The sequence below is a fragment of the Balearica regulorum genome, chromosome Z, assembly GCF_011004875.1.
Source record: "Balearica regulorum gibbericeps isolate bBalReg1 chromosome Z, bBalReg1.pri, whole genome shotgun sequence".
Taxonomy (NCBI): domain Eukaryota; kingdom Metazoa; phylum Chordata; class Aves; order Gruiformes; family Gruidae; genus Balearica; species Balearica regulorum.
Genome location: NC_046220.1, coordinates 31818284 through 31846188, shown reverse-complemented (window position 1 = coordinate 31846188; position 27905 = coordinate 31818284). Strand labels below are relative to the sequence as shown.

General features: G+C 46.9%; 1 protein-coding gene and 1 long non-coding RNA gene across 3 annotated transcripts in view; one reads left to right on the top strand and one right to left on the bottom strand.

Moving 5' to 3' along the window:
- Positions 1–289: 289 nt before the first annotated feature.
- KLF4 (KLF transcription factor 4) lies at positions 290–4757 on the bottom strand. 2 transcript variants are annotated; one of them, XM_075740174.1, is made up of 5 exons: positions 4367–4757; positions 4170–4287; positions 3136–4045; positions 2881–3045; positions 290–1388 (listed from the first exon to the last, which is right to left on the bottom strand). In XM_075740174.1, the coding sequence occupies exons 1-5, from the start codon at positions 4369–4371 to the stop codon at positions 1213–1215; spliced, it is 1374 nt and encodes a 457-aa protein (XP_075596289.1). In that variant the 5' UTR covers positions 4372–4757; the 3' UTR covers positions 290–1212. The 2 variants fall into 2 exon arrangements, with proteins under 2 accessions (XP_075596289.1, XP_075596287.1); XM_075740172.1 differs by having other exon boundaries at positions 2881–4045.
- The window catches only part of LOC142599455 (uncharacterized), a 49317-nt gene continuing 25818 nt past the window's right edge, over positions 4407–27905 (top strand). The window contains exon 1 of the long non-coding RNA XR_012833011.1: positions 4407–4541. This is a non-coding gene — a long non-coding RNA (uncharacterized LOC142599455). The remainder of the gene's footprint in view (positions 4542–27905) is intronic.

The window sequence follows — 27905 nt, the reverse complement described above, 5'->3', positions numbered from 1 at the left end:
TCTAACAAATACTTCAGACTGAGTTACCTTCAAAAAAAATGGTACATTACAGTTTCATCGCAGAGGTGAGATAAGTAGCAAGTCAATACTCAGAGCAAAAGTTTTCAGTACACCTTTTTCCCTTAAAAAGCTGTTACATCAGCATCCCACTTACACAATCTGATCTTTCAGAGTCTTGAGACTACAAGCTTTCACTGCCACCCCCCCCCCTTGGCCTGGGAAACAACCACTTAAATACTTAGTAAGCTTTCTTTGGACAGCCATGCAAAGAAAACTAAAGCAGTCATTCAGATAAAATAGGATAGGTTTATTTAAAACTTATTTTCCACTTGAATATGCAAAATACAAATTCCAACAAACTGTTCATTTTACTTTGTAGTTTACAAATATACAAAATAGAAGTTTGCTTAAACTTATATTACATATTTATTATGTAAAGAACTATATAGAAAACATTTGTTCTGCTTAAGGCATATTTTTGAATAAACCATTGTACAAACTATTGCACATAGAAACCACAGTGCATTACAGACTGTCTGCATAAAGTTAATTTCTTTAAAAAAAGATAAACCAGGTTTATTTACCTGATTTAGGTCATAATCGGTGATCAGAAGACAAAAGTATTTCCTTGTCAGATATGCAGCAGTTTGAGAACTTTGGCTTCTTGGTTTTGGTACCTCTAGAACCAACAGTCACTAAGCACCATGAAATAGGCTTTTAAAATACAATTCTGTACCTGAATTTTTCCTCCTCTTTTAACATCATAATGGCTTTTAGAAGGAAAAAAAGGAAAGTACAAGATGACATTTACATCTAATATTGCATTGAAAGAAAACTAAGGGAATTTCATTTCCCTGTGTAATATCCCCACCCTCCGAACTACACAGTCTGTTTAACCCTGATATCCGTGACTCCCAGTCACTCCTTGGCATTTTGTAGTCCGGAAATAATTCAAGTTGGATTTACAAATGGAATGATAGAAGATCCAGTCACTGACCCCAATGTTTTTGGTTCTCTTTTCTTTTAAATGTATCTATATAAAAAAAAGTTGCAATGTCTGTATGCAATTATCCCTCTTTTCCACTCTTTGAAAGACTTCACCTTGGTTATCTGTAGTGCTTAAACTGTGTTCTCCCCATCTTGCAGAAAACAGTCCTTGTGCTGTAAATACTGAATCTCAACAGCAGCTGGGGAAAGATCCACTGCTTCCAATTAAAAGTGCCTCTTCATGTGTAAGGCAAGGTGGTCCGACCTGGAAAACGCTCTATCACACCGCTGGCACTGGAAAGGGCGGTGGCCTGTGTGTTTTCTGTAGTGACGAGTAAGTTCATCGGATCGGGCAAACTTCCATCCACAGCCCTCCCAGTCACAGTGATAAGGCTTCTCACCTTTAAAAAAATAGACAATAAACCACGTCAGTTCAGGTTTTTATGGCTTCTAACACCTTTCTTTCAAGAAGCACAAACATGCCTTGTTTTGGGTAAGAAAAAGGATGATGTCAAAGAACATGCAATGAACTTCCCGAAGCAGTTGCAAGCAAACTACAAAGACTATCAGAATAAGACTGTCTTTTCAAGATGTACAGGTACTATAAAATGTGGAGTCACTGAAACTTTCACTAAAACATTCATTTCCACTGTTTGTGTTGCACACAAGACTTCAGAGCACACAAGTTCAGATAATGAGTGTATTTTTGCTGGCTAATGTTATATGCTCAAATAGCAACCAGAAATAGCTCAGCAGGCATAATGTATTTAGATAATTGTAGGTCTCAGGAATTAAAATACAGCTGGAAACTGTTTTCATTAGCTCAGTCTGATTAAGAACTCAATCTTACTGTCTTCACTATAACAAAACCACTGTTGACAGCAAGACAACTTTCTTCCCTGACAATTACAAACTCCCAGTCCTACACATACTGGAGACAGTGCTGACCAGCTCAGGGCAGATGGGAAGTGCTGCTCACTTCATCGATTTCTTTTCCTCCACTGCTGTTAGCTGAAGATGTAGCCTAACTCCCGCACTACCAGTAGTTTCTCCCTTTCCCATCTCCTCTTCTGGAGAAAGTTTTGAATCAAGCTCATAATCCAGGAATTTAAATTATGCAAATTCCCAGGTTAGTTAATTACTGTTATGGAATGCCCACTCTGGCGAAACTGTGCACAATGTACCTGCTTTCACAAGCTCAGATACTGCAACACTGCATTCAGGTGCAAGGTTAAAGTTTGAACTACGGCTCAGATACACACTTTGGCAGATTTCATCCAAATTCTAGCAGTAGCTAATCAACCGTTAAACTCTGCCTCTTTGGTGCTAGTGCAGGGGAAGATGTGCTCCCACGCATAGGTGGGGCACCCCGCCAGTGCTACCAACACAGCTGAAAGCACCACTCACAAGGGGCCCATCACAGTTTCCTCAGAAAGGGAACAGCAGCTTGCAGAGGTGCACAATGTCTTTCACTACAGCAAGCCAAGACAAGTGCACATGCAAAGCGTTTAACCATGAGCAAAGAAAGCAGTATCTTAGAGAGAGGTCTGCTCCCTTCTCAGAAGGGAGTTACTCTCCAGAGTAACAAATCTCAGCTGACTTCCAATTACCTACTAATTTGCTAGCCACATAGCAGGAGAGGAGCAACAAACTTTGCCTTGGCAAGAAACCCACCCGCTCCCACATCTGAGTCATTCTGAACCATTAAGCAAAATGCCAAGCTAATAAGCAAAGACTGCACAGGACTTCATGTAGCCAAGAGGGGAGGAAAAAAGCCCAGAAACCCAGCAAAGAAGGGTTATGACTTGCTACTTTTAGCCCCACTTTTCACCGAGGGGCTCAACCCATGCCACTCACACCAGGGCATCCCACTGACCCTGCACTGGGACTAACCTGTGTGGGTTCTCAGATGTGCCTTGAGATGAGAGCTCTTGGTATAGGTTTTGCCACAGCCTGCATAGTCACAGGTGTGTGTGGCTGTCCTCTTCCTAGGCCATGATCGGCGTCCCCTCTTGGGCTTGGTCTCCTCAGGCAGGCAGCTCCCTGGCGGCATCAGCTCTAGAGGCGGACAGGGAGGAGTGAGCAGCACTGTGGCCAATGCCAAAGCAGGTGCCCTAGCGTGCCCAAGGCCGAAGCACAGGGACTCACCTTGGTACTGGAGCGTGCCAGGCGGCAGCTGCTCAGACAGGAAGGTGGAGTAACCAGAGGCTGGGGGGTACCCTGGGGGCAGTGGCAGCGGTGGGTGGCTCAGCCCTGGGGCAGTGGGGAGACAGTCTCTGCCGCTCAGCATCTCCTCAGGCCCCAGCGAAGGTGTAGTCCGGGCAGGCAGTGGGCAGCCCAGGGAGAAGTCATGCTGGGGGGCTCCTCGGGAGCCGCTGCTGTGCGGCGGTGGTGGCAGCGGTGGGGCCAGGGTGCACGGCGGGGCAGCCTCCTGCTTGATTTTGGGGCACATCCGTGGCAGGGGGCTGTAGGGGGCCCCAGGGCCCTCGGTGCCAGGCGGCGGGGCGGCAGATGGGGGGCCACTCTTGGGGCTGAGCGCCGGGTGGCTGTACTCGCCCACAGCTTTCACCACGAACTTGCCCTGCAGACTGCCCAGGGGCGGCAGCGCCGCTGGCGCCGGCAGGTACACCGGGTCCAGATCGGGCCGCATGAGCTCAGCCACGAATCCTCCCGAGGGGGACACATCGGTGATGTCGGCCAGGTTGAAGGGGGTGGCGGGGCCAGCAGCTGGGGCCCCGTCGCGGCTGCTGCCGCCGCCGTAGAGGAGGCCAGCGGGCTCGGGCCGGGGCAGCGGGTAGGCGAAGGGCCCGGCGGGGCACGGGCTGGCGGTGGGGGCCGGGGCGGCGGCGGGGGCCACCACCACAGCAGCGGCGGGCTCCTGGTGCATGAGCGAGTTGGAAAGAATGAAGTCGAAGTCCAGCAGCTCGTTGAACTCCTCAGCGTCGCGGCGGGGCCCCAGGGCGGCGGCGGCCTCCAGCTCCGACGGCGGCGCCTCCACGGGCCGCGCCGCCAGCGCCGGTGGCGGCCGCTTCAGCTGCGACAGCTCCTCCCGCCACCGCTGCGGGGAGACAGGCACGGCTCAGACCCCGGCCCGCCGCCGCGCCGCGCCCGCCCCGGCCGGCCCCCGCCACCGCCCCCGCCCCGTCCCGGCCGGCCCGCGCCGCCGCGACGCCGATACTCACGTTGCCGGGGCCCGCGGGCCGCGCCGCTTTCTCGCGGCCCGCGGCGCCCGCCGCGAAGGTGGCGATGGAAGGGAGGAGCGTGCCGCTGAGCGCCATCTCGCACTCGCCGGGGGGCTGCCTGCGGGTGGGGAGAGCACAGCGGTGTCAGGTGGCGGCGGCGAGGGAGGACCGGGCCGGGGGTCGCGCCCGGCACCCACCGCATCCGCGCCGGGGAGTCACGCCGAGCTGCTGCCGCCGCCGTCGTCCCGAGCGCCGTCGAGGAAAGGGAGGAGGGGTGGCACGGACGCGCCGTCCAGCCGCGGAGAGCCGGCCCAGCGCCGCCGGTGTGGTGCCGCGGGAGCGCCTTTCCTCGGTGCTTTACCGGAGACCAAGGTGAGCAGGACGCGGGACGCTAGCGGCACCGCGGGGAGACGGCCGCCGCCCGGCAACGGGACTCCGGCACCGGCAGGGCGGCGACGCGAGGTGCTTCCCAGGGAGCCGCGGCCATGGGGGAGCCGGACGAGACGCGTTGGTGCCAGTGGGGAGGGAGGGGCCGGGCCGGGCCAGCCCGCGCTCTGCCTCTGCCGCCGCCGCCGCTCCTGCCGCCGCCGCCGCTCCTGCCGCCGCCGCACCCCGCTCGGCACTGCCGAGAGGTCGCCGCCGCCGCCCTTCTTATAACCTCACTTCGCGGTTGCCCCGCCTACCGTCGCCAGGGCAACGGCGAAAACAAACTGACACGTGGGGAAAGGGGGCGGTGCGCGCGGCGGGGGGTGGAGGGAGGTAAAGAGGGGGAGGGGGTTCTCGCCCCGCCCCCGCGCCCCGCCCTGCCCCGCCCCGCCCGCCCGCGCACCTCCTACTGCCGCGCGCTCCGCGTGACGCAGGCGGGGTGCTGACGGCAGCCCCGGGGGGGGGGGGGAGCCGGGGGGGGAAGATCGGCGTTATCCGCGTGCCGCGGGGTCTCGCGCAGCTTTGGCGGCGGTGGGGGAGGGGCGCCGCCCGGGTGCCGCGCAGCTCTCTGCACCGCTCCGCGTGTCCCGCCGGGCGTGTCCGCCTCCGTGGGAATCGCGATCTCGTGTGGAGCCGGAGCGTCTGTGGGGTTTGGCACCGACACTGCTCCGTGCCCCATGGCGCGTCCGGGAGTGCCGGCAGAAACGGCAGTGCAGTGCCAGTGGGGCGGCCCGAGAGCCGGGCTGTGCCTTTCCCTCCTTATCGCCTCGCTTCTCTCCCCGCTCTTCCCGGCTCTGCCGTTAACTTTTTCTATTTTTTTTTCATTTGCTTCTATTTTTATTTTTTTTCCTTTTCTTTCTGAACTGCGCCCCGTCGGCGGGACTCTTTACACGCATGGTTTGTGCCGGCGATGGACTATTTTTGGCTAACGGGCTTTTCCGTCGCGGGGCACCTACCAATCTGGGCGGGAGAGAGCGACCGCGGTGCCCGCGGCGGAGCGGTGCGAGGCCGGGGCCGCGCAGCTGCGGACAGCAGGCCCGGCGGGCAGGCGGCGTCCAGGGGGCCGGCGGCCGGGACGGGGCTGCTGCTGGGTGCCGGCTGGACTCCCCCAGGGGACGGGGCGGATGGCGGGCGTGGAGGGTTGTACAGTACTGTGGGTGCGATGCTGGAAATCTTCCGGAAAAAAAAATTGAAATGGAGACATTAAAAAAAATTAAAAAGGAACCCCAAACACAGCAACACCCCAGAGCTCCCCGACGGGAGCAAGCGGGGCGCGCGGGAGCGGCGGCCCGGCTCCTCCAGAGGGCAATGGCGAGCCGGCGCCGCTCCCCGGCCGCGAGGCGATCCGGCGGGCTGTCGCACCGGCCCCCGCGGCCGCCCCCCCCGGCGGTGCCCCGCTCCGGCCCGGCCCGGCCCGGCGCGGCGCGGTGACCGCGGTCCGGTAGCCCCGCAGATAGGCGGCTCCCGGCGCGGCCGCCACTCCGCCGCGCTGCCCCGTGGCGCTGCTGGCCGCTCTCCAGAACTGGTCGGGCCGGGGGGGAGAGGGAGGTGAAGTCCCTGCCCTGCGTAATTTGCAAACATGAGCCTGAGTAACTTACGATGACTAAATTAAACCCTAAAATAATAATAAAATGCCCGGCTTTATTTTAGCAAACTGGTTTTACCAGTTTTGTGTTACAAATGTTAATTATTAATAACTTTGGCACTAGAAAATAGGGTTTTTTTCTGCACAAAGTCCATGTCTTGGCAGAAGATGTGCCAGGAGCCACTGGTATAATAAGGGTTAGGGTGGAGAGATGAAGGCTGGTGAAATACTAGGAGGATGCCCAAAGACTCCTTGTGAAGGGAAAGGAGGTACCTTCCCTACTTGGAGGTGCAGGGTTAGTGGTCTGCTGTGCCACAGCCTCCTCGGACAGCCGTGCTCACAACGTTGCTGCCAGTTCCCAACTGTGATTTTTAGACAGGGCTTACACTTTCAGTCTCTTTGACAACCACGTTAGGAATTAGCATCCAAACCCAACAGCAATGGTTTTAGGTCTAAACCTCCCTTCTAGCTAAGTCTTGGGAGAGAGCCCCTGATGTGGAAACTTGCAGGTCTCTGGACAGTTTTTCCCCATCAGTTGTTTTTCTTTTGTTCCCTGTTGGTGTTAATTTATGGATCTCCTAAGCAATGCAGTATTTTCCAGGTCCAAATTTCAAGCTCAGAATCACTCGAGGCCAACATCAAAATTAAAGTTACATCCCGTATTAGGGATCTGCTTCAAAAGCAGATAAGTGATCTGATCTCTTTGAAATAAATGGCAGAACTTTGCCAGTTCCAGGAAGAGAAGGCTTGAATAATGCGGGTTGAAATAACACAGGCTGCTTTCACAATCTCTCATTAAAATAGACTTGGTCGCAATGTTTCTGAGTAATTCAGACAAACACGTGCGAGGTATGTGTAAGTTCATGGTAAAAAGATGTGTCCCACTTTCATCTGAGTCTTGATTTTGAATTATGTAAATGTTGGCATGGTGCTTAAAAAAGCATATGTTTGCAGGCACTGATAAGTTCAATGCAACCTGCTTTTGAACATCCCGCATAAAGGTCAACAAATTCTTTTTCACTAATTAAGCACAAGGCAAAAGGTTTTCTTTTCCTCCCTTAAATGAAAGGGAATGTGATTTAATGGTCCCAAGTGTGGAAATTAAATGCATTAAATTTGCAACTGCTCACAGCCAATGCTTTCCCAGCCTACATAACAACCTAAATGTTGTTTTCTTAAGACAGGTTTGTTTTAATATGCCTTCTCTCGCCAGACAACCATTTCTCCAAGTCTCAGTTTTCTCCAATTTCCCAATTTTCTCTAAAACTTTCCTTCCACTAACACAGAACACAGCATGTTTCTGTGCTGTTCAAAGCTGGCTTTAGGGATTGCTTAATTCAGATAGAAAATTGCACAGAATTTGTGTCCCTCTTGCCTTGGGATGTGCAATGACATTTTTCCAGATTGTGCTGTGCTTGGACAGAAAGAAGTCTGCTGTAGCACTCGCTGTGCTGGACTGCTGTGGCCTCTGTGTGTTTCTTTCCCTCCCTGGGTAGAAGGAGGTTTCTTCCACATCTGCCACATCTTACTGTGAGAGCAGGGTTGCCCTAGCTTTGCCATGGGTGCTGTTCACCCATTTTGGGAAAAGAAGAATTATTACCTGACGCTGACAACTCTTACCAATGGCCAGTCCAAGTGGCAATTCACTGCAAGTGCAGGGCAGAGTAAAATGACTGCTTAACAGGACTGATCATGAGGAAGCCTTAGTGGCTAGCCTGAGCTGGTACTAAACTGTTTACCTGGGAGTATACACCCAAAAAGACACAGAAAAACCAAGGTGACGAAAGAGCACAGGTTTTTGGACCACAGACGGGCGTCAGGAAACGGCATCCCACATTAAAAACATTAAGAACATCATCAACAAGAAAATAAGTCAAGCTGATTATGCCTGAAACAAAGACCAACCTGTTTATCTTGATATGTTTATTTTAAAGCCTAAGTTTGGAACTCGATTTTCAACGAACTGCCTCTTAGGAACCACAGTGTGCAGCTTATCCCCTTTGATTTGGTTGTCTGCAACAGCAGCTGATGGAATCAGGGACTGCAGACTTTGGGAAAGATTGTGTCACAGTGGGCGTCATTGGGGTCAGACAACAAGATGCTTTCCTGGCATCTTCAGGACTGCGCTTTGTTATCTTTGCAGCATGCTGCAGCAGATAGCCTACAGGGCCAGCAGCTGCCAGGCCCCCTGCTCCAGTGCCGGTGTAAAATAACAAAAGGAGAACTGAGAACAAACCCATGATGCTGGGTTATATCTAATAGCATCCTTGTTACTACTTAAAATCAAAAGTGGCGATTCCATAATCCTTAGTGCTGTGCTGGGTTTTACCCTAACAAGGTTGCTTGAGACCAGATGGAGGTAGGTAGGTTTATGGAAGGAAGCTTGTCATCTGGAGGGTTTCTTAAATCCCATGCAACCAAAATTAACTGACCTCACCTGCACTGAGTCTGAGAAGGGGGAAAAAGTGGGAGAGGTCTCCGGTACACCTGCTGTGCAAGGCGCACTCTGGAGAGGTGCGGTGCAGTGCTGAGGATTCACCCTCCTCCCGCAGGGCCTCTGCTCACCGAGGAAAGGGAGACAGTCCAGAGCCACAGCCACCAAACTGCCTTCCTGGGAGTTGCCCAGGGAGACCTGCCTTTTGGGGATCTGTTTTCTACTGTCTATTGTATAGTCTTCATAAAATGCAACTGAGCTCAAGTTTTATTTACCTTTTCTTGCATGGGGTACTTTATTTTTTTTAAACAGAAATAAAACTCCGCTTGGTTGGGAGTTATACTTGTGGATTATTAGTACAGTGCAAAGGGCACATTTCTGAAGATTGCGGGCAATTCCAGGCAGGTTTCAAGCAGTAGCAAGCACATACATACACAGATGGCACACACAGACTTAAGATCATAAACGTTCATGCTGAGAATGTCAGCAGCACCTGTGGTCAAATCTGTTTTCACCCGCTTTTTGAAAGCCCGATCCTGTCTTTTTGATAGTTATTTTACTTGGCTGTGCAAGCGAGGTCAGAAAGACCTGGTGATACGTATTCTTGCCATCCAAGAGCCTTGGGTTGATTTAGGTGAAACACTCTGTAGCGAGGTACTGTAGGTCGGTGCTATTGGTCTTTAAGAAACAGCGTTGCTGAGGTTGTTATCGGTGCTGATGCCTGGAGATCTCTGGACCATGAGCTGTTTTTTCTGCTGGGCAGCCAGCATGCTTTTACACCCCAGAGGAAAGGGGTTTGCGTGCAGAGGAGAGCCCTGATGATGACTTTCACTGTACTTGCAGCACATCAGTGCCATGTTTCTTCCTTGAGAGCCTGTAACTAAGCAGGGCTTAACCTCAGGGGTGGGATTCTCAATAGGAGTTCAGGTTGTTGATTCCCACTGAATTCCCCCAATGGGGATAACTCCCTGTGAGATTCAGGCATCTATTTTCAGAGGTGCTGATCCTCTAGTGGAGTACCTACCATTCACTCAGCCTCACCAGCCCCTGGCAGACGTGGCCAGCACCCTTGCACAATTCAGCACCACCCAGGATCTCTTGCATGCAGCAGCTCTTCTACTTTCAAGCAATCCAAAGGTTGTTATGTTTCTCTAAGAGGCAAAATATCTTGAATTGTTAATGGTAAAGAAAAAGCTTTATACTTTTTTTGTCAAGCTTAAGCATCCTTGCTTTTTCAAATGAGTTTGCCCCATCTTTGAGTTCAGATGTTCCCCAAACTTTAACAATGACTTACATAAGTGGCTGTCACAGTGGGACTGGTGCAAACAGGAACTCCACAAAAAGCATCCTTTTCAAAGTCCCGCATGTAACGTGGGGACACTCACACACAGCAAAGAGGATGAATTCTTGTTTATTTCTTTGTTTGTTTTTGCATGCATGGGGCTGATTCATTGTATTTCTTCCAGACCCAGTGGAGGAGTTGCAGAAAAATAGAGTAAACTTGAAAAATTACCAGCTGTTAGCTAACCAGAGGATGGTCCTCATTGATAGCTGATAGATTTGGTATATCCTGGAAGATACAGTGAGATGTATGGGTGAGAAGCCCAAGTTGCTTTGTGGAGCTGGCTTTAAAGGAGAAGCAAGGTGCTGGGATTACTATTAATTCACCTTCCTGCACTTTCCTTGGGGACCAGGTTCTCTCATTATTATCTGTGTGAAATATTTAAGGCACTGCTGTCCAATAGCCTCTGGAAAGAAAAATATACTTATAGCTGTATGTCCCTGGAGGAGTCTCTTTTCTGCTGGAAGACGGGGTTTCACTCTTTGGCCATCTCCCAGCCCCCTCAATTGCTGTGGAAAAACTATGTGGAAGAGATCTTCCTCTGTCCTCCCCATCTCAGGCTCTTCTTTTTTTAGTCTTGCTCACCTTTTAATTATTAATCTTTAGCTAATAATATCTGTTAATAAAAATGAAGAATCTTACTAAAGATTTGGCTTCCCAGAACACTTCCAAACAGTGTCACTATGAAATCCATTTCTCTCGCCTACATAATTCTGAAATGGAGTGATGTTAATAACTGCCCTCGCTCATTTCAGTTTTCTCACGGTTGCTGAAGCTGATGGCAGCAGTGAGACTTTGGCAGACCTGCCTGCAGAGTTGGGAAGATGACACACTTGCATCATTGGTATTTCTTTTACACATACAAGAACCAGCAACATTTTGCTCCTAAGGAAGCTCTAATACTGCAGAAATTCGTAAAGTAGGTCTCAACACCCACCTAGAAGAAGTCAGCTTGCACTGCTGGTGGATTTTTCAAGCCCTTTCTGCCTGGTTAAGCTCTGAGTTTCTTTTGTTTGGTAGAAGTGGTGCTTCTAAGTAATGTAATCTGAACTGATAACATGCTTCCTAACAAAACATACATTAAAGTGCAAGATGTAAGAAAACTAGAAAATAGGAGATAGCAGCTTCTATTACGTAAAGCATCTGAATTTGCATGAGAAGAGTGTAAGAGAGAGCTTAGCAGTAAAGTACTCCTGAGTTTAACCAGAAGTATTTGAAATTAAATTTGTGCTAATTAGCTAGGTAATCACAGGACAGTAAACAACACCTCTGCCATCTTTCCATGGTTCCTCCCATGCAATGTTGTGGATAAACTGACCTGGATAGCTGATTCACCCAAGATGTCTTTCTCAACTATTGCCATGCTGAAGTCAAGAACATCTGTTGTTTCCTTGCACCAGCATCCAGCAGAGGAAATTATTAGATAAATTTTCCCCTCATTTGAACAGGAATAAAGACATTGTAGGAGAACACTGGGAGAAAGGATCAATGCTGCCTGCTCTGAGAATAAATACCAGACTTCCACATTGTTTCCATAAATGCCTCCAGCTCTGCTTCAACATTAATGGACCATCAGGAGCCTATTACTCCATGATAACAGTCTCTTGCTCTCTTAATGAGAGCAATATGGCATCTACTCTCAGATTTTTGACATAGACACTACATAATGATGCTCTGATGGTATTGCTGAAGGCCAGTTTTGGTGGCTCCATTGCTTCCAGGGAAGCTTTGTCACTAACAGCAGCACACCCGGGACCCTGCCCGCCAAGGGGCACATGGACGGCTGGTGGCACAAAATGTTAACTGCCCTGGGAAACACCTCACCATGGATGCCCCACACCAGCTGAACAGTTCAGCTGCAATCATTGCTGAATGGGAGATCCACTGGTCACTTCACAGGTTGCCATGAAGCACATTGTGTTTGCAGGGCACTGAGATGTGGGGATGAGGAGTGCCATAGGAAATCAGTAATGAGGAAACATGAGGAAATTAATAATGCTGCATTCTGAGCAGTGATTGAATAGTGTGCAGTAATTGAGGCCTGGGGCCACACTCTGCACAATGAGGAAGAAACAAAATAAGGAATAGCTGCTCATTAGGCTCCAGATTCAGCTTGTCTAAATTCCACCTAAGTCTTTGTGCCAAGTGTTTCCTGCTGGCAGGCTCTGGGCCTTCAGGGATGCTGAGCCAATGGGAAGCCCTAGGTGGAATTTAGGTTAGAGCTAAATCTGTCACTGAGCAACATCTACCTTGAGCAATCGGTGAGGCAGATCTGCTCTGGAAAGTAGCTTGTGATCTTGTAATGCAAGAAAGGGGCCAAAAGACCATGGCATGGGCAACTTTAGTTCTGGCACATCCAGTTTGTTAGCACACAACGTTGTGTGCCTGATTTTGCAACATTAATGTTTTCACAACTTTTTTTTTTTTTTCTTCCTTTTAAATGGGAGGCATAATACCATCCATTTGTGGAGAAATGCTACAGCTAACTTAAAAAAGAAGTATTTGTTTCTGAACTCCTTTAAAGTTTCCTTAAGTAACTGAGCTAAACCCTTTGTAGCGTGGTTATGGTACTTACGAGAACCAATGCAGCCAAGGCTATGAATAAGTGCATAAGTAATTAAGATATAATAGAGTATTTACACCAGTTAATAAATTTGGATGCTGGCATCCCATGAGCAAAGACACACTCATTGTCAGCTGAATCTATGATTTTATCCTCAGAAGTCTGATTGCCAAAGAGTCTTTCTATTGATAAAATCTACATTGCTTTACAATCCATTGTTTTACACAATAGGTGGTAATGACTCAGTGGAGGGCACCTAGCCTACCAGCCGAATTTGGAGTGTAGATCTGTCTCCAGATTGAGGGAAAGAGAAAGAGTAAGCCTAGAAACCTATTTAAAGCACAAAATTGCCTCTGTGTTCAGAGACCATAGGGTGAGCTTAAGGAGGCGCGTGGGCTAACGCTGGGGACTAGAAGAGTTTGCATGGTCGTTCCCCAAAGACTTGCGTGTGCCATGAGACGTATCACAATATGGGCAGCTCTAGTCTTCAGTGCCAGAGGTAATTTAAAAAGGTAAGCTAGATTTTGCTGTGACTAAAAGCTTCTCAACCAGACAGTGACACCTTCTCTATGCCCAAACCCATGCGTGTGCAGCTGTAGGTCCCTAAAAAAAGGGGTAGTCCTGCTCCATATTTTTTGTAACTTTGGCCAGCGCAAAGGATGTTCATGTAAGTCCTGTGGCTCCTCCTCTGAAAGCATTTCTGTCACAGAGATATAGAGAGATCCTGAAACTCCCACTCTGCTTTGGTCATGAAAAAAGGAAATATTACGATGTGGCTGGACTGTAAAGGAAAGGAAGACATCTCTTAATGTAATGGAGTCTTAATTCAGTTGGTGAGGTCCTAGCAAGACCCATCACCCGGCAGCGAGAGCTATGTGAATTCAAATCATATTTCCTTTTTGGAAGGTGGATAATCAGCTGTTGGACCTGCCATGGTGTCTGGGCAGTTCTCCACCACTGTAAGCCTGGGCAGAGATGATGTGGCTAAGTGGGAGGTGGTGGGTGGGAAGCTTACAGCACAGCTCTGAGTCTGTTGGAGGCAGGAGGTCAGACCTGGCAGGTGGTACAAGTCCTTTGAAAGGTTTTGAAAGACTGCAGTTCCTGGCTGCTGTCTTTTAAACAGGCATGAGGTGCTGGTAGGTAGAGATCTCTTTGAAGTTAGTGTATGCAGTGCATTTGATATTAGAGAGAGAAGAGATTCACTTAATCCCAGGGCCCCTTCTTTGAGACTGTCCTCTGTAGGCAAGTCCTGCCAAATTGTAGAAACCTCATAATTGCAAATCTGTTCCGTGCAATATTTGCGGTTTCTCTGTGAGCTTCTTCTCCAGGCTACTTCCTTGCATGTCTGAGCCTCCTATGCACTGCTTCTCCTTTGCAGATATTATTTACATTGTTTTCACTCTTCCAGTGTGTGCCAGGTCCACATTTTTTTTACTTCCCCCCCTTTCCTCCCAATTATCTCCAGTTTCCTCTTCTTTTGATGATAGCTAAACATATCTGTCTGAAGAAAGCGCTTCCCCTCCTGTATCTCAAAGCTGTCATACTTCGGGTGAGAAGAGCCTCCTCAACTGCCTGGTGAAGCTATGGGTTGGGAAGAGCCCCTGGTACCCTAACAAGTACCCTGCCAAGTAATGCTGAGTTCACCCACATTGCCTTCCCTTTGGGAGAGAATAGCTTGACTCTCAGCTATTCGATTACTGTGCACAGGTAATGAGTGGTAACATTGCTGTCTGTGCCCAAGTTTTTGGAAGCCAGGAAAAATTTTACAGTATGACTCGCAAGACAGACCCAGGGTGTTTCAGGCATCCAGAAGGGTGCACATGGTGTTTCTTAAGAGCAGCCTAGAGCTGTTACATGGTCAGCTGTCGTCTTGGTTATGATGGAAGCGTGATGTGCAAAAACTGCAGAATAAAGACAATGCATCAGGGCACATGAGCTCCCTCCCCATCCCAGTCCTTGACTCTGCTTTACAGTGACTAAAAAGCTGTGTGTTGCTAGAATTTTCTTTAGCCTAATAAACGTCATGACAAGGAGGTGTCTCCAGACAGTCATTCTGAACTTGTCTCAGTTTCCCTCTGTTGCTGTGTTACATGCTTTGCATTGTTCCAGCCCACTCCTTGGTTTTGGTATTCCCAACCCTCTGACTGCAGCAAGTGTTTATCACAGCAGGTTAGCATGCCTGCTCTGTATGTGGTGATCAGGGCAGCCTTCAATGCAGCTGCCGCCACAGGGACATAGACACACAGCCCTTCCAGGGCTGTGGAGCACCAGACTGCTATCAAAATCAGTAACTCATTTCTCTCCGCAGCACTAGTGTTTCACAGGTCTTCTCAACCATCTGTGACTTCCTTCTGCACAGTCCACGTGAATATGGAAAATACTTATCTGACTGTTGTCTCCCACAATGTTACGTGGAGCACCTTAATACACAGTGAAAATGTTACCCTGAAGGACAAATATTTAGGTTTTTTTGGCCAGAAAGCATGGCTGAAAACATGACCCTGAAGGACAAATATTTAGTTTTCTGGCCAGATGCTTAGCAGTGGTCAAGGCCTCAGTGCATTGGAAGCATCTGAAGCAGGCAGCTTCAGTAATTCAACATGTCAGACAGAAAATGTAAATACTATGAAATATTTAACTATTCATATTTAATTTAAGGCAAGGGCTGTGTTAGTAATGTAGGTTGGGAATGGAGGATGATTTTAGTGCTGCTACATTGGTTAAAATCAGGTGGCTTGGATCAGTTCAGTGCTAACTAATTTTGCTTATTTTGTTATCTTATGCTAAATTTGTATTAACTTTGCTAGTACAAAATTCATTTATTTAGCTGTCAGGAGCAGCCTCCATGCTGCTGGAGAGTTTATTCATCAGCGAACCCTTTGTCTCAGACCTTTTGTGCACAAGAGAGAGCAGCACACGAGGGAAAGCCATCTAGTTTCTGCAGCTCTGTATGGTCCTTTCCATCAGCTGCACAGGGATGACCAGTTCCCACATACATTTACTGCTGTCGTGAGTGACAAAACGTCTGCCGATCTATTGCAATCTGCATTATTAGTCTGACCTGTTCTTGAACTAAGTCTGCTTGAGGGTGTTTTCTTTTTTCCTTTCAGGGTTAAGGCAGACTGAAGACCACATGCACCACCTTACCATGGCTTGATAGACAGTCTAGTGAGCTTGTTAATTTAGACCCTGTTTCTACACCTTAATTGTCCCGAGACATGTTGTGCTAGGTGTAGCAATGCAAGGAAAAGCAGCAAGCTTTTATTGTTGTAGGAAAGTGATTGCATGGCACTGCCTAGGGTAATTTTAAATATGAGTAGACACAAGAGTGAAACAGACAATGAACATATTACCTATAATGTGAATAAGTGCTTTTTACTGAAATTCTGGAGAAAAAGAAAAGTCACAGTGTTGAACCTGTGAGTCACAGTCATCTCCGTGTCCATAGATGATGGAGTAAGCACAGACCTATGACTTCACTTCAGGGGTGAGCCATTTGTGGGGGGGAGCAAGCTTACTCAGATGCCAGCTTCTAACGGTGGCAGGGAAAGGCTAAAAAATGGGCTGTGAAGAAAGTCCAGCTGCTTTCTTCACCCACGCACATCCTGTCTGGGAAGGTCTTATCAATGTCCTATGTCACAGTCTTACTCTCTGGGTTTTTTTGGAGCTGCATAGGAAATCCACAGGATCTGGGTTAAGTGAAAGACATGAGATAGGAACGGGATTGTGCTTTGCCTGGTGGGCCTTTGGCTGAGATAATCTGAAATGAGTGCAGCTGTACTGATCAGTAAAAGAAGATGGTCAGGCTGGTTGACACTGACTTAGATGGTAGTGCTATTTTTTTTTCTGAAAACAAGGCAGTGAAAAACTGGAGATGTGCAGTTGCTCTTCCTCTCCTGCACCCCGCAGGTTCTGCTAACCTTACCCCTCTTCTGCAATAGACCTCCCTGCTCTCTCCATGGATTGGCAGTATATGAAAACTGATGCCAGAGTGAGGTTTGTAATATTTTGTTTCCACACCTTACCTTTTCAGTGGGGTAACCAGTGCAAGAGTGAGTGTGAGGTGGTTATGTGCATGGGGCTATATAGAAACATTACTTTGGTGGATGCTCCCCAACAATAATTTCTTAATATTTATTGGGGACTGAGTAATGCATGTACAATAGATGACATTATAAATGTTAAGTTTCAAAGAAATCTGAGTGGACCTTACAGTACAATTTCTAGATCTTGGTGGTGTTAGAGTCTGGTTTCTGTGTGTGAGCTTCTTGATAGCTAAGTCTTCTGACAACAGAAAACTGTAGTGCTGAAGTTGAATGGTAATGAGGTCTGGAAGAACAGAAGTCTGAGCTGGGCTTTCTCCTTGCTTCACAGGGTGACTTCCAACAAAGTACTTGTGCCTACCAATTCCTCCTCTGAAAAGGGGATATTGGTACTCAGGTACCTCCTAGCCCTACTAGGGGCTATCGCTTAGTGATGCAGTCTGCGCACATCAGTTGTGTACCCCCAGCAGGACAATATTTTCTGTTGGCTCTAGGTTGGAAACAGGCTGGAGCTTCAAGTCCTTATCAGAATCAAAAGCCAGAGGATGTGTCAGTCCTGGTTTGCCTTGCCTTGCCTTGCCTTGCCTTGCCTTGCCTTCCCTTCCCTCGAAGGCTAACTTTGAAAGCTGGAATTTGAATTTCGATTTACTCAAAGTGGATTAAGCAGTGCCCTTTTTTGTTAGTTTGCTACTGTATCTAATTATAAGCCTTGAAAATAAAGTATCCTGCTAAATTAAATGCCTTGGCAGTACCCTTCTCAAATTGCTATAGCTGAGTTGGAATTTCTAGCCCATTACAGTGCAGTTGGTGGAAGAGATAATCTCTGCCTTCCTTCCCCAAGGTTTTTGCTTTACCATTTTTTTCCCCTGGTTCTCTTAACAGAAGGCACCCAAAAGTTCCTTCATGCTGCGTGAAAGTGATCAAACCCTTTCCCTATGTTTGTATGTATGTGCTGTAATACTGGGGGACATTGCAGCTATGCTTCAGTTACATTTGAAGTATTTCTTACTCCTTTCCCACTGAGATATCATTTTAATCCAAATTAACAATATTAGGTAACTGGCATAGAGTAAGACCACACTTTTTGTTTGTTTGTTTGTGGTTTTTTACACTAAATTGACTTTCTGAAGTCATTCATAGGCTAGGTGTTTGCAAGATGAAGGCCCTTTACTTCATGAAAAGGACACACCATACAAGTCTGATAATTTTTCAAGAACAGATCATTCAGCCCTAGTTAAATACACTTCCCTGGCAAAGCACATGTAGCCTTTATTGAAAACTGATCGGTGTGCCAAGTTTCAGTTGTTAAATATAAGTTTGGATTGTTCAAGGATAAAAGAAAGTAATACTTTTTCTTGGCATGCAAATATATCAGAAACATGCATGCTAAATGTAATCAGACATGAAACAGAGAGAAAAAAAAGAGCCTGCAGAAAAAAATAGACTTCCCTCACTTGAAGAAGAAACACAGAAAGTTCTGGCATCAAAGAATTAGTAGTTCCAAGTTTGTTAACAATTAAAAATAGTAGAAATGCTAATTCCAGGTGAAAGGTCTTGTGTTATTTTTAACTCTGCCATAAATAGACTGGTGTAGCATATGGTTAGTTAGGCCAGAGCCCTATTAAAATCAAAGTATTTACTGGATAGCTGGAGTGGTGTTTCTCACTGTGTCAAAGAACCTCTTCTCTGTTCATACATATTGGTGGTTCCATGTTGAGGTGTTAGCAAAAGCAGTAAGGGCAACATGAGTTTTTTTCCCTCTTCAATAGCCACAGAGCTGCCTGAGCCTGGGGAGCTCTGAAAGCAACCTGGGGACACCTGCCTTCTGCTTTGTGCCTCAGCTTGTTCCCAGGGCTTTGGATTCCCCTAGCAGACAGCAACCAGTGAGCGTACATCAGCCTCTGCAAGAAGATGGGCAGCCCAGCTGGACCATGATCATCCCCAGACCCACCACAGCAGTAAGAAAGGCAACTCGCACAATATGCTGCTCTGGCATTTAAGCTGAACTTCTCACTTCCTCATGTTTACTTGCTGTGCCTTTGTTTTCCAGCCTGGAAATGCTGTTTTCAATTCTTTTTGTGCCTATTTGTGCATTTAGCTGTGTGGGATCAAATACAAAATGTAGCTCCAACTGCAGTTTTGCACCCTGATGGTCCATGGTAGGCCACAGCAGATACAAAGCAAGACTTTAGAAAAGTCTCCTTTGATCCCATTTCTCCAGTATTTTTTGTGATTTCTTTAGCTCACATAAAATGGGACTGTTACAGTGGGCTACGAAGTCTTATCCCTTGCATTAGGGGGAGGGTTTGCTTACTGTTCATGTTTAGCTTGGTTGTCTGTCACTGGGTGTTTGTATCAGCCTGAGCTCCCCAGGTAGCCAGGTAGACACACAAATCAGTCACGAGTCCATTGTTTTGACAGTGCAGCCCAGCCAGATTTCATCCAGATGTTACCTCCATTGCAAGAGAAATGCTTGGGACTGGTTTTGCCTCCTTACGGACATCTGTGTTTGGTGTTGCTGCCCATGTGTGGGCTGTTAAGGACTGACCTCACCACCATGGATGATGTCTGTCCCTTGGCCCCAGGACGGACCTTCATGTGGACATGGGGCTCCTGCTTATCTAGCTCTTATTTCAGCTTCTGCACCTGGATTTCCTTCTCATGGTACACATGCTCACAACGAGTGAGGTGTGAGCCTGGTCTTGCCCTGCCACACAGTAAGGAGGCAGCTAGGGTTGCGCCCAGGAGCTGGGAAGCTGTTTGAACACAGACGTCGTGTCACCGCTAGATGCAAAGTCCATCTGTACGGCTTTACCATCGTGGCCGCCTGTGACCTGGAGATCTGGAGAAGCTTGCTGACATTTCCCTCAGAAGGTAAAAACATGACCCAGTGTCCCTAAAGGAGTAGGAGTGAGATGCTGAGATGGGAAACGAGTTGTTTTCCTCGCTTGGACATAAACCTTTCTAAATGCCAGCCAGAGTTAGTTTTCACCAGATTTCTCCTGCTAGACATGAGTAGTCTGCTGTTTGGCACAGCAATGTTCCTGTCTGCTATCTAGTGAACCAACGTTAAAAAAAACAAAGAGTAATAGTGTGGTGAAAGTGCAGAGTCGATAGTGCTGAGTAATGTATTTGCATACTGGCATATGCTCTATGAAAGTAAATAAGATTATGTCAAACTCATCTGGAAGAGAGTTAATTTAACATCCTAGCTAAAGTTATGCAACCAGAGGGAGGCGGGAGTGCGGGGGGTGGTGTGGTGTGGTGGATGTAATAGACTGGCTGATGAAGCCTGGGGGACAAAATGTCCTAGTGGAAATTGTATGTAGCACAAAAGAATGTAACATAAGAACCCAGCAGAACAGCACTGATTCAAGGCTGCTTATATATACACACACAAATGTTTTTCTGCTAGTTTTAGGAACGCACAGGACGACAAGAGAAAAAAAAGGATCTGCAAGACATATTAGCTGTCTCATTCATATTGAGGTCTAAGTTGCTTCTTGGTCCTGCTTCAGAAAAGCGCCTGCAGGACACGCTAGGGTGTGAGCGTGCTTCTGTGCATGTGATGGATAAAGGCCAGTCTGTATTTTAAACTGCAGGACAGAACAAATGCTCAGGTCCTGTTTTGAAAAAACTGACAGTGTCGCGAGAGATGATCCCCCCCCCCCCAACACATCATAGGTTGAAAAGTTGCAGGACTTCAAGGGTGTTTGGATTTGAACCCTTCACATTCGAGCTTTACATTTAACAATTTGTTTTAAGTGCTTGTGTTGAACAACTCCAAACTTTTGGGCAGCTTTGCTCTAGACTCTCCACGGAAACTTTGTGTTTCTCTCTCAGTATTATAAGCTTGGAGCTAACTTTGCTGTAGAGAAATGAATGTGTTTCTAGCAATAAGCAAAGTCTGAAATGAAGATCAAACCCTTACTTCTAAAGGTCTTTGCATTCAGCATTGCAGATCATAGCAGACTAAACTCTTTTCCTCTGTGCTGATAGTCACATGTCTCCAAATTCAATCTGACTCTCAACGCTAAGTCTAAACAGTAAGTTATTAAAGCCTGGAGTTTGAGAACAATTTATCTTCCAAGAAAATTGAAGCATAAGCTTGTCAGATATATCAAAATTTGTGGACAGCTAGAGCAATGATACTGTATCACAGCATAGTGATGGGAGCATTTGTGTGCTGTTTGAGTCATGTGCTGCATCAAGGTGCATGCACTTAAGGAAGCAATGTCTGCAAGCATAATTACAGTGCCAGGATGTGAAGTTTTAGAACATAGTTAATGTTTACAGTAAGGCTATCTTGTGCCTCACAGTGAGTATTGATGGCAAATCTACCTCCAAGAGCAATGGGCACAAGAAATTTGATGCTAAGTTTACTGATGTCACCAAATGCTCCTGCACGGTTAATTGAGAATGTCTTTTGCATGCAGTTGGCACAGGCCTCAGAAGCTTCCTGGACTAAATCTTTACCCAGAAGCTCTGCAAAGACTCTGAGCCCGCTTTGAAAGCTGCAGTGCAAGCAGTTGTTCCTGCAGCTATGTAACCATGTCTCTGCCGGATCTGGCTGAGGGGAAAAGAACGGAATTGGCCTACACTCCAGGGGCAGGGATTTGCACCTTCTTGCTCTGGGCTAGGGAGATTTTGGGGACTTGCAGTTAACAGGGGAGACAGATGCTTCCAGACAGTGATGTAAAGTAAGGACTTAATCTTTTTCACTGGCTCCTCAGGGAGACCAGACTGCAAGTGTCAGCATCTAAGGTCAGGCAGAAGGAAAGTTAAATTAAAGATTGTTGGATCCTTGCAAAACTGGAGGAGCCCCAGGAGGAATAAAGGCATTTCAGTATCAGGAAATTTAACTGCAGCAAAGCTCAACAGAACACCTAACTTTAAAGGGATGTACCAAATAAAGAGGCAGTGACTTCTGTGAGGAATGGTACTAGGATGGCACATCTGTGGTGTTGTGAAGTCTAGTTATGACCAAGTTACCTCTTCCTGGGATCAAGTTTTACCTTATTGGTGTTAGTGGTGTGCTGTCAGCATCGAGGCCCCAGTAACAATCTCCTGACAGTCATCTGGCACGTGAAGCTTGAAGCTTGAAGGCAAGATAGATAAAGAGTTGGAAAAACAGAGAAAATATGAGTTGTCCAGGGTCATTTCACTGAACCTGAAACACAAGTCTCTTGAGTCTGGAACAGGAGTGAAGCAGCAGCTGATGGGAGAGCTGGAGTCAATGCTAGGAAGGAGGGAATATGCACCTCAGCAGTTTGGCACAATAAAGAAAATAACATAAAGCAACGTCTCTTTGAGGAAGGTTTCCCACTTAAAAAATTGACCAGTTTGGACTGGACCAGCACCTGTGATTCGAAAACCTATGAGACTTCAGTCTAAAGAGTGCACATTTGGGAATACCTCTTATTCACCTTCTACTTCAGCTATTGGTAATCCTAGTGCTTGTTTGGAGGCCCAGCAGTGGTCCCCTGTGAAGTGCTCAGCACCCACCCCTAATGGTGTGGCCTTCAGCTTTCTCTGCCCATCTTCTGTCCTGTTGTCCTCTGTCCTTGCATTCGTACAGGGCAGCCCAGAAACAATGAGAAACAGACCAGGTTTGAATGAAGAACATGCCTAGAAAATGACGAGAAGAATAAGAAATATGTTCTGCTTGAGTATAACGTTTTTCCCTGGGATTTCTTTGCAAATTCTTGCTAGTTTCTGAGGATGTCTTGGATAGAGGCTGAAGCTGTTCTTTGATAAACTGTGAGTGTTTTGATTACATCAGAGCTGAAAGTCTCCAGATGGATATTAACTGTGAAAGAAAATAGTCTCCAATAGAACAGGAGTCGTTTAGCAAACATGAGATACCTTGCATATTTGAATGGTTACAAATGCATTTCAATTTGCTGATATATATTTAAGCAGTTTGCGTTTGAGGATGCCGAGGTGCCCTGCTATTGTGCCCTGCTCTGTGCCTGCGTCTGCGCAGCTAGTTGTTGATGGTAGTACAGGCGGTGGAACTTATGCCAGTATCACAGATGCCAGGTCATGTTAGCTTGTGACCTGACTTCCTCTTGTAATATGTCCCACCCCCTGCCCCTCAATCACTCAGTACCTGTACAAGCTGCCTGTGCATTAGGCAGGTAGGCATTTTTCTGCCTTAAATCCCTCTGGGGGGAAAAAAACACTTCCCTCTGTTCGCATTTCTTACAGGGGGGAAAGGAGGGAATTTACAGGTCCTTACTGATGCTTAAGCATCTAAGTCACAATTGCCGTAGGGGTAATGAGACATCTGAGACGCTCATTAACCATGGTCAATAAATTTGTCCAGCTTCTGGAAGAAGCAGGAACTGAACGCAAATCTCCCCGATCTCTTTTCATTTCCTGAAATAAGAGCTAGCCTATCTGCCTCTTTTATTTTTTTTTTTTTTCCTCCTGACAGAACACTACTTCTCTCAGCTGTTTTCTTTTTCTAAGCCAACACCCTTCTTTGGCTGCATCTGACTATTTCCTAATTGTTTCCCTTTCTCTTTCACCTCTTATTCTTTATTTCGTTTTACTTTCTCCTGTTTTCTATTTTGCCCATTATTTTCTTTTGCTCCACTTGTATATTGGTCCAGCCAACCTGATCTCCAAAGGGAAAGCCATGAAATAAGCATTGTGGTTGCACTGACAGGTCTGTGCTGGGCCTCTTTGTCTTTTACAGACAAGATTTTCAAATCTAGCTGTAACAGCTTTCAGTGCATAGGGCAATGCTGTTGCCTTTATCTGGTATTGTGGTCAGCAAACCACAAGTCACAAGTAAAGGCTTAGGACTCTCTTAGGAGGACCCTTAAGGACATACTTACTGTCAAGTCATGTTGACTTTGTATGTCTGTGTGTTTTGGTCGAGAAAGGTGCTTTTCTCACACAGGAAAAGGGATTCTTAAGCTTTACACTTGCAACTATGCGTGGTAGAGTCAGACAAAGGTTTAAAGGCTGAAATAGACTGTTCTGATAATCTTGAGAGACATCTGGAATGGCAGAGGTCAAAGAACCCCATTTCTTCTTTAGTGGCCTTTTAACAGCTAGTGGAGACACAGTTAACTTTATTGTTGCTACTATCTTACCACCACTACATAAAATGCTCCCAGACTGGTGCTGTCTGTAATTATCTACCTGGCACATGAATAATATTTTTGCAATGGCATGCTTGTTGTTGTCATGGTATCCAGTTACAGGCATCATTCTACTTAGTAACTGTGCATCTCCTGATATTAGTGGACTACAGATGATGAAGTTGTCTGCTTTGTATGATCAACCTCCTCCTGTTGCAACAAGAGAAGCAGAGGCACGGGACAGTGAAATGAGCATCTGGATTAAGGAAAGGGAGAGGCACTGCACTCACAGTCAGACCAGTGCTATAACATCAGAGGCAGAGTGCCTTGGTGTTTTATTGCACCCTTGAAGCAAGCTCAGTGGATTCTTTTGCCATGGCTTACATAGGCTTAATTTTTCTGTTGCTCTGCTGTATGTAATATTTCCCATAATACTTAGAGGTAGAGTACTAGAGTACTTTAGCTGCTGCTAAAGCTGTTTGAAGATCTGGCCTTAGTGTCAGCAACAGCTAGTTGAAGTCTGCATTTCTAATCCTGACTGGGATTTTCAAAGGAGTCTCCAAGGTGACAGACCCTACTTTCCAGTGTCCTGTTCCTTTCAACTGTGTTTTATCTAAATTCTCCTTCATTCTTTATACCCTCTGCTTTCCACAAACCGAGAATTCATATTGGAAGTCTTGCTTGTCATGCCTCAGTCTTGACCAGTAAAGCAGGTAATCAGGCTCCTGTGCTGCAAACCCTTGTTCACTCTGGGGCTGCTTCCAGATTTTTCTACTAAAGCAAATGAAAAAATCACCTGCAATCCTTATGGAAAGTCCTTCAGTGAGCTTTGGATCAAGTAAAGGGGATAGTCATCTTGCAAGCACCAACCTCACCCCCATTGCCAGCGTCGTCCCCCCTCATTCCTGATGCCCGCCAAGCACAGCTGGAGACCTCAGACACCAGGGAGAGGCAGCCCCTTAGCTCTTCCTTGGTGCTGGGGGCAGAGGGGGAAGTGCAAAAAAGCTTTATACCATAATCTGAACTACACATACCCAGAGCAAGCAGTGGAGGAGCAACTTTGCCAAAATACAAGAGAGGTGGTTTCCCTTTTGTCCCCCAGTTATAAGTGGGGCTGATTGTGACAAGACCACCTAAAAAGAAGCCAGAGGACCTTCCTCTTGGTTGTGTGGTAGGTTGCCTGCCTCTTGAACTGGTAGCTTTCAGGCTGCCAAGCAGGGTTTTTCAGCCTTGTGCATGGTGCTGCCCTGAGGTAGCCTTCCAGCCTCTGGTACTGAATTGTGTCCATGACTGGAGCTGCGTGGCACCAGGCAGCACTGCCGCAGACTGAGACTACTTTACTCCTCAGTTTCCTGCAACATCATCTCCATTTATGTTTACAATTTTTACTGGAGCAGAACTAAAGTATTTTTTAAATTGCTCTTTGTCATTGATTTCTGGATTTCCATGTCAAGGTGAGGAAAAAAAAAGTGCACATCATCTGCTCGTGGGCCAGGCAGCACTATGTGCATGCCAGATGGTGAAATGGTGATAGAGGGGCTGAAATCCAGGCAGAAATACACCAGTTTCTATGTATATATATCTATGCCCAAATTGCCCACAGCACAGCAGAGAGATGGTCTGGCTTGCAGAGGAAAATGTCTCTGTAGGAGCTGTGAAAACATAGACATGGTGAAGCTCTGAGGTGGTAATCAGATTTTTCATTTGATAGGATGCCAGTACCTGGTGTTTTGGTTTGCAAAGTCCTTGACTGGGCTATTTAGCAAGCAGCATAAACTTGCTGATGTGTGAACTTAGGCCAATGCAGACGGTTGGCTAGTCTGCCTGGTCTTGGCTTTCACAGACACCCAGCTATCCTTCTATGCTTGGCAAAAGGCTATGTGCTCTGTCCATAATGCAGTGGCCCATGGTCTGCTCTGCATTAGTTACTAAGCAGTGTTATGATAGTTTATTACATTTAGTGGTGGGTAAGCTTCAAAATGCTTGGCAGTTCAGTGAATCACTTGAACCCTCTTGATCCAAAATGATTCCTGGACAAGGAATAGTTTTCTGAGCTGCTCTCACAAAAACCTTGAGTGGCTCCACTTCACAAAATAAGGCAAAACATAAAATATGCCATGAGTGCAGAGATGGTGTTCAGAAGCTTCTGCTAAATGCAGGGTCCTGCAATGCTAGGTAGTGGTCAGATGTCTAGAAAGGGAATCTTCTTGCCCCGAAATACCTGCCAGCTGGACAAAACAGGCAAGGATTTGCCAGGATGCTTGTGCACTGAGTTTGAGCCTTACTTAGGCTAGAAGATCACCCCATTACAGTCCAGCCTATATTGAGTTTAACTTGCATAGATGTAGCAGCAGCTTAAAACGAATTCAGTGAAGAAGTTGGCACCATGCACTAATTACATGTATTTTATACTGGGATAGAAATAGTTCTGACCGATGGTAGATATCTGTATGTCTTGTTAATATAAAAATGTAAATTTGGAACGCTTTGGAGGAAGAAACTAGGGGGAGGTCCGTTCAGTCATTCCCCTGAAGTCTCTGGTCCTGGGCCAGTTTGGCCCTGCTATGAGTCTGGCCCCAGTTAAACTCTCAGGTCGTGCTTCAGTGACATGTACGGACTACTTGAATTGCAAGGCACATGCATGTGTCATTCCCTGGAAACTGTTAGGCACATATGTTTAATTAGACATATATGCCTTTGGATTACTTGTTACAATGATTAAATCTTTACTAATGACTCTCTGATAATTAATGGATAGCCTAAAAATTAGTATTTCCCACATCTTAGAATAAAACAGTGATGTTTTGAAATGAAATTCTTGAATACAAGGTAAGTGGCAAAATTTGTGTTTAGTTACATGTGGTAAGCTTGGCAAGATACGTTTTGCAAAGCAGGAGTCTAAAATTAGGTCTTAAAGCCACAGTTAGAAAGCTAAATAACTGGGCTTTTTTAAAGGCTGAATGCCTGTGAGTTACCTGGCGAGAGCACCAAATAATACAGATTTCAACATTTGTATCATCACTGAAAGACAGTACCAAATTCCCTTGATTTCCGACCAAGTATCTAGGTCTGAGCATCCACATTCACACAGCCAAGTATCATCTGGGTCTCCAAGTGCTGGCAAGGATTTCCTGAAAATGTGGAGCCAGCTTGATGGACAGAGGAGGCACAGGGACTCAGGCAGACTGGAAGCTGTATAGATTCAGGCTGGGGAAACATATGTTTCTGCTCCTAATTTTAAAATCCTAATGCATTTAGATTTATTCTATAAGCAGTGCAATTTATGGCATCATTAGAGATTCGCATGTTTGTTTTCACTTAAGGAGTTGGCTGTTGTTGGTGATCTTGTCAGTAAGGAGAGGATTATCTCACCCTCGTGCCAGTCTTTTAGACCAGTACCCATTGGTGCTTGGGAAGTAGGGATCCAGGAACAGTGGGTGAAGCTGGGGCTTTGCGTCTATGCATCTTCTCTTTTCCTACTGAAACACATACGCGCCAACATGTACGTGCATTCCTTCACTTACACGGCAGTCCTTCTCGGGCTTGCCAAGTCCATCATCTCAGTTCCCCCAGAGAAGGGTGGGATACTGATGCAAGACGCTGTATTAGATGGCCGTTCCCCTCCCTTGAACCAGAGTCTGATGACATGTCTGCTAAAATGCGTCAGACAGTTGGGGAAAGAGAGTGAGCGAGAGTGACAGAGAGGGAAGTCTGGGTGGAGGGACTTGGTTTTAATTAAAACCAAGTAAAGCTGTGTTTTCCAAGCCCCAGATTGCATTCAAGTCTGGCAGAAGCTGCTGGGTGAAAGTGAATTTTCAGGTGGCTTGGTTGTTTTCCAAGGGATCCTCTGCTGTGCGAAAGCCGTGATGTCAGGACACATTTGGCCTGGGATTGGTGGGGTGGTCAGCATGGAGGAGACCACTGGAGGGGTCTGAGGTGGGACCAGACAGTGACTCTTAAGATGGCAGCCCTAAAACATTTCAGCTGCAGAGCAGAAATGGCATTTTCCTGGCTGGAAATGTGTATTTTCACTCCCTTTGCTTAAAGAGGCAAACACATAGGTCTGTTCTGTAGTCCTCACCAGCCCATGGGAGGCCCTAGGGAGGTCCTGGTTCTGCCACTGGCCATGTGGCAATACATTTTCCTTCCCCGTATGTCTCTTGTCCCTCCTGTCCATCGCCAGTAGAGACTTCAAGCTCCTCAAGGCCAAAACCTTTCTCTTTGTGCATGTTTATGTGGTGTGTAGCAT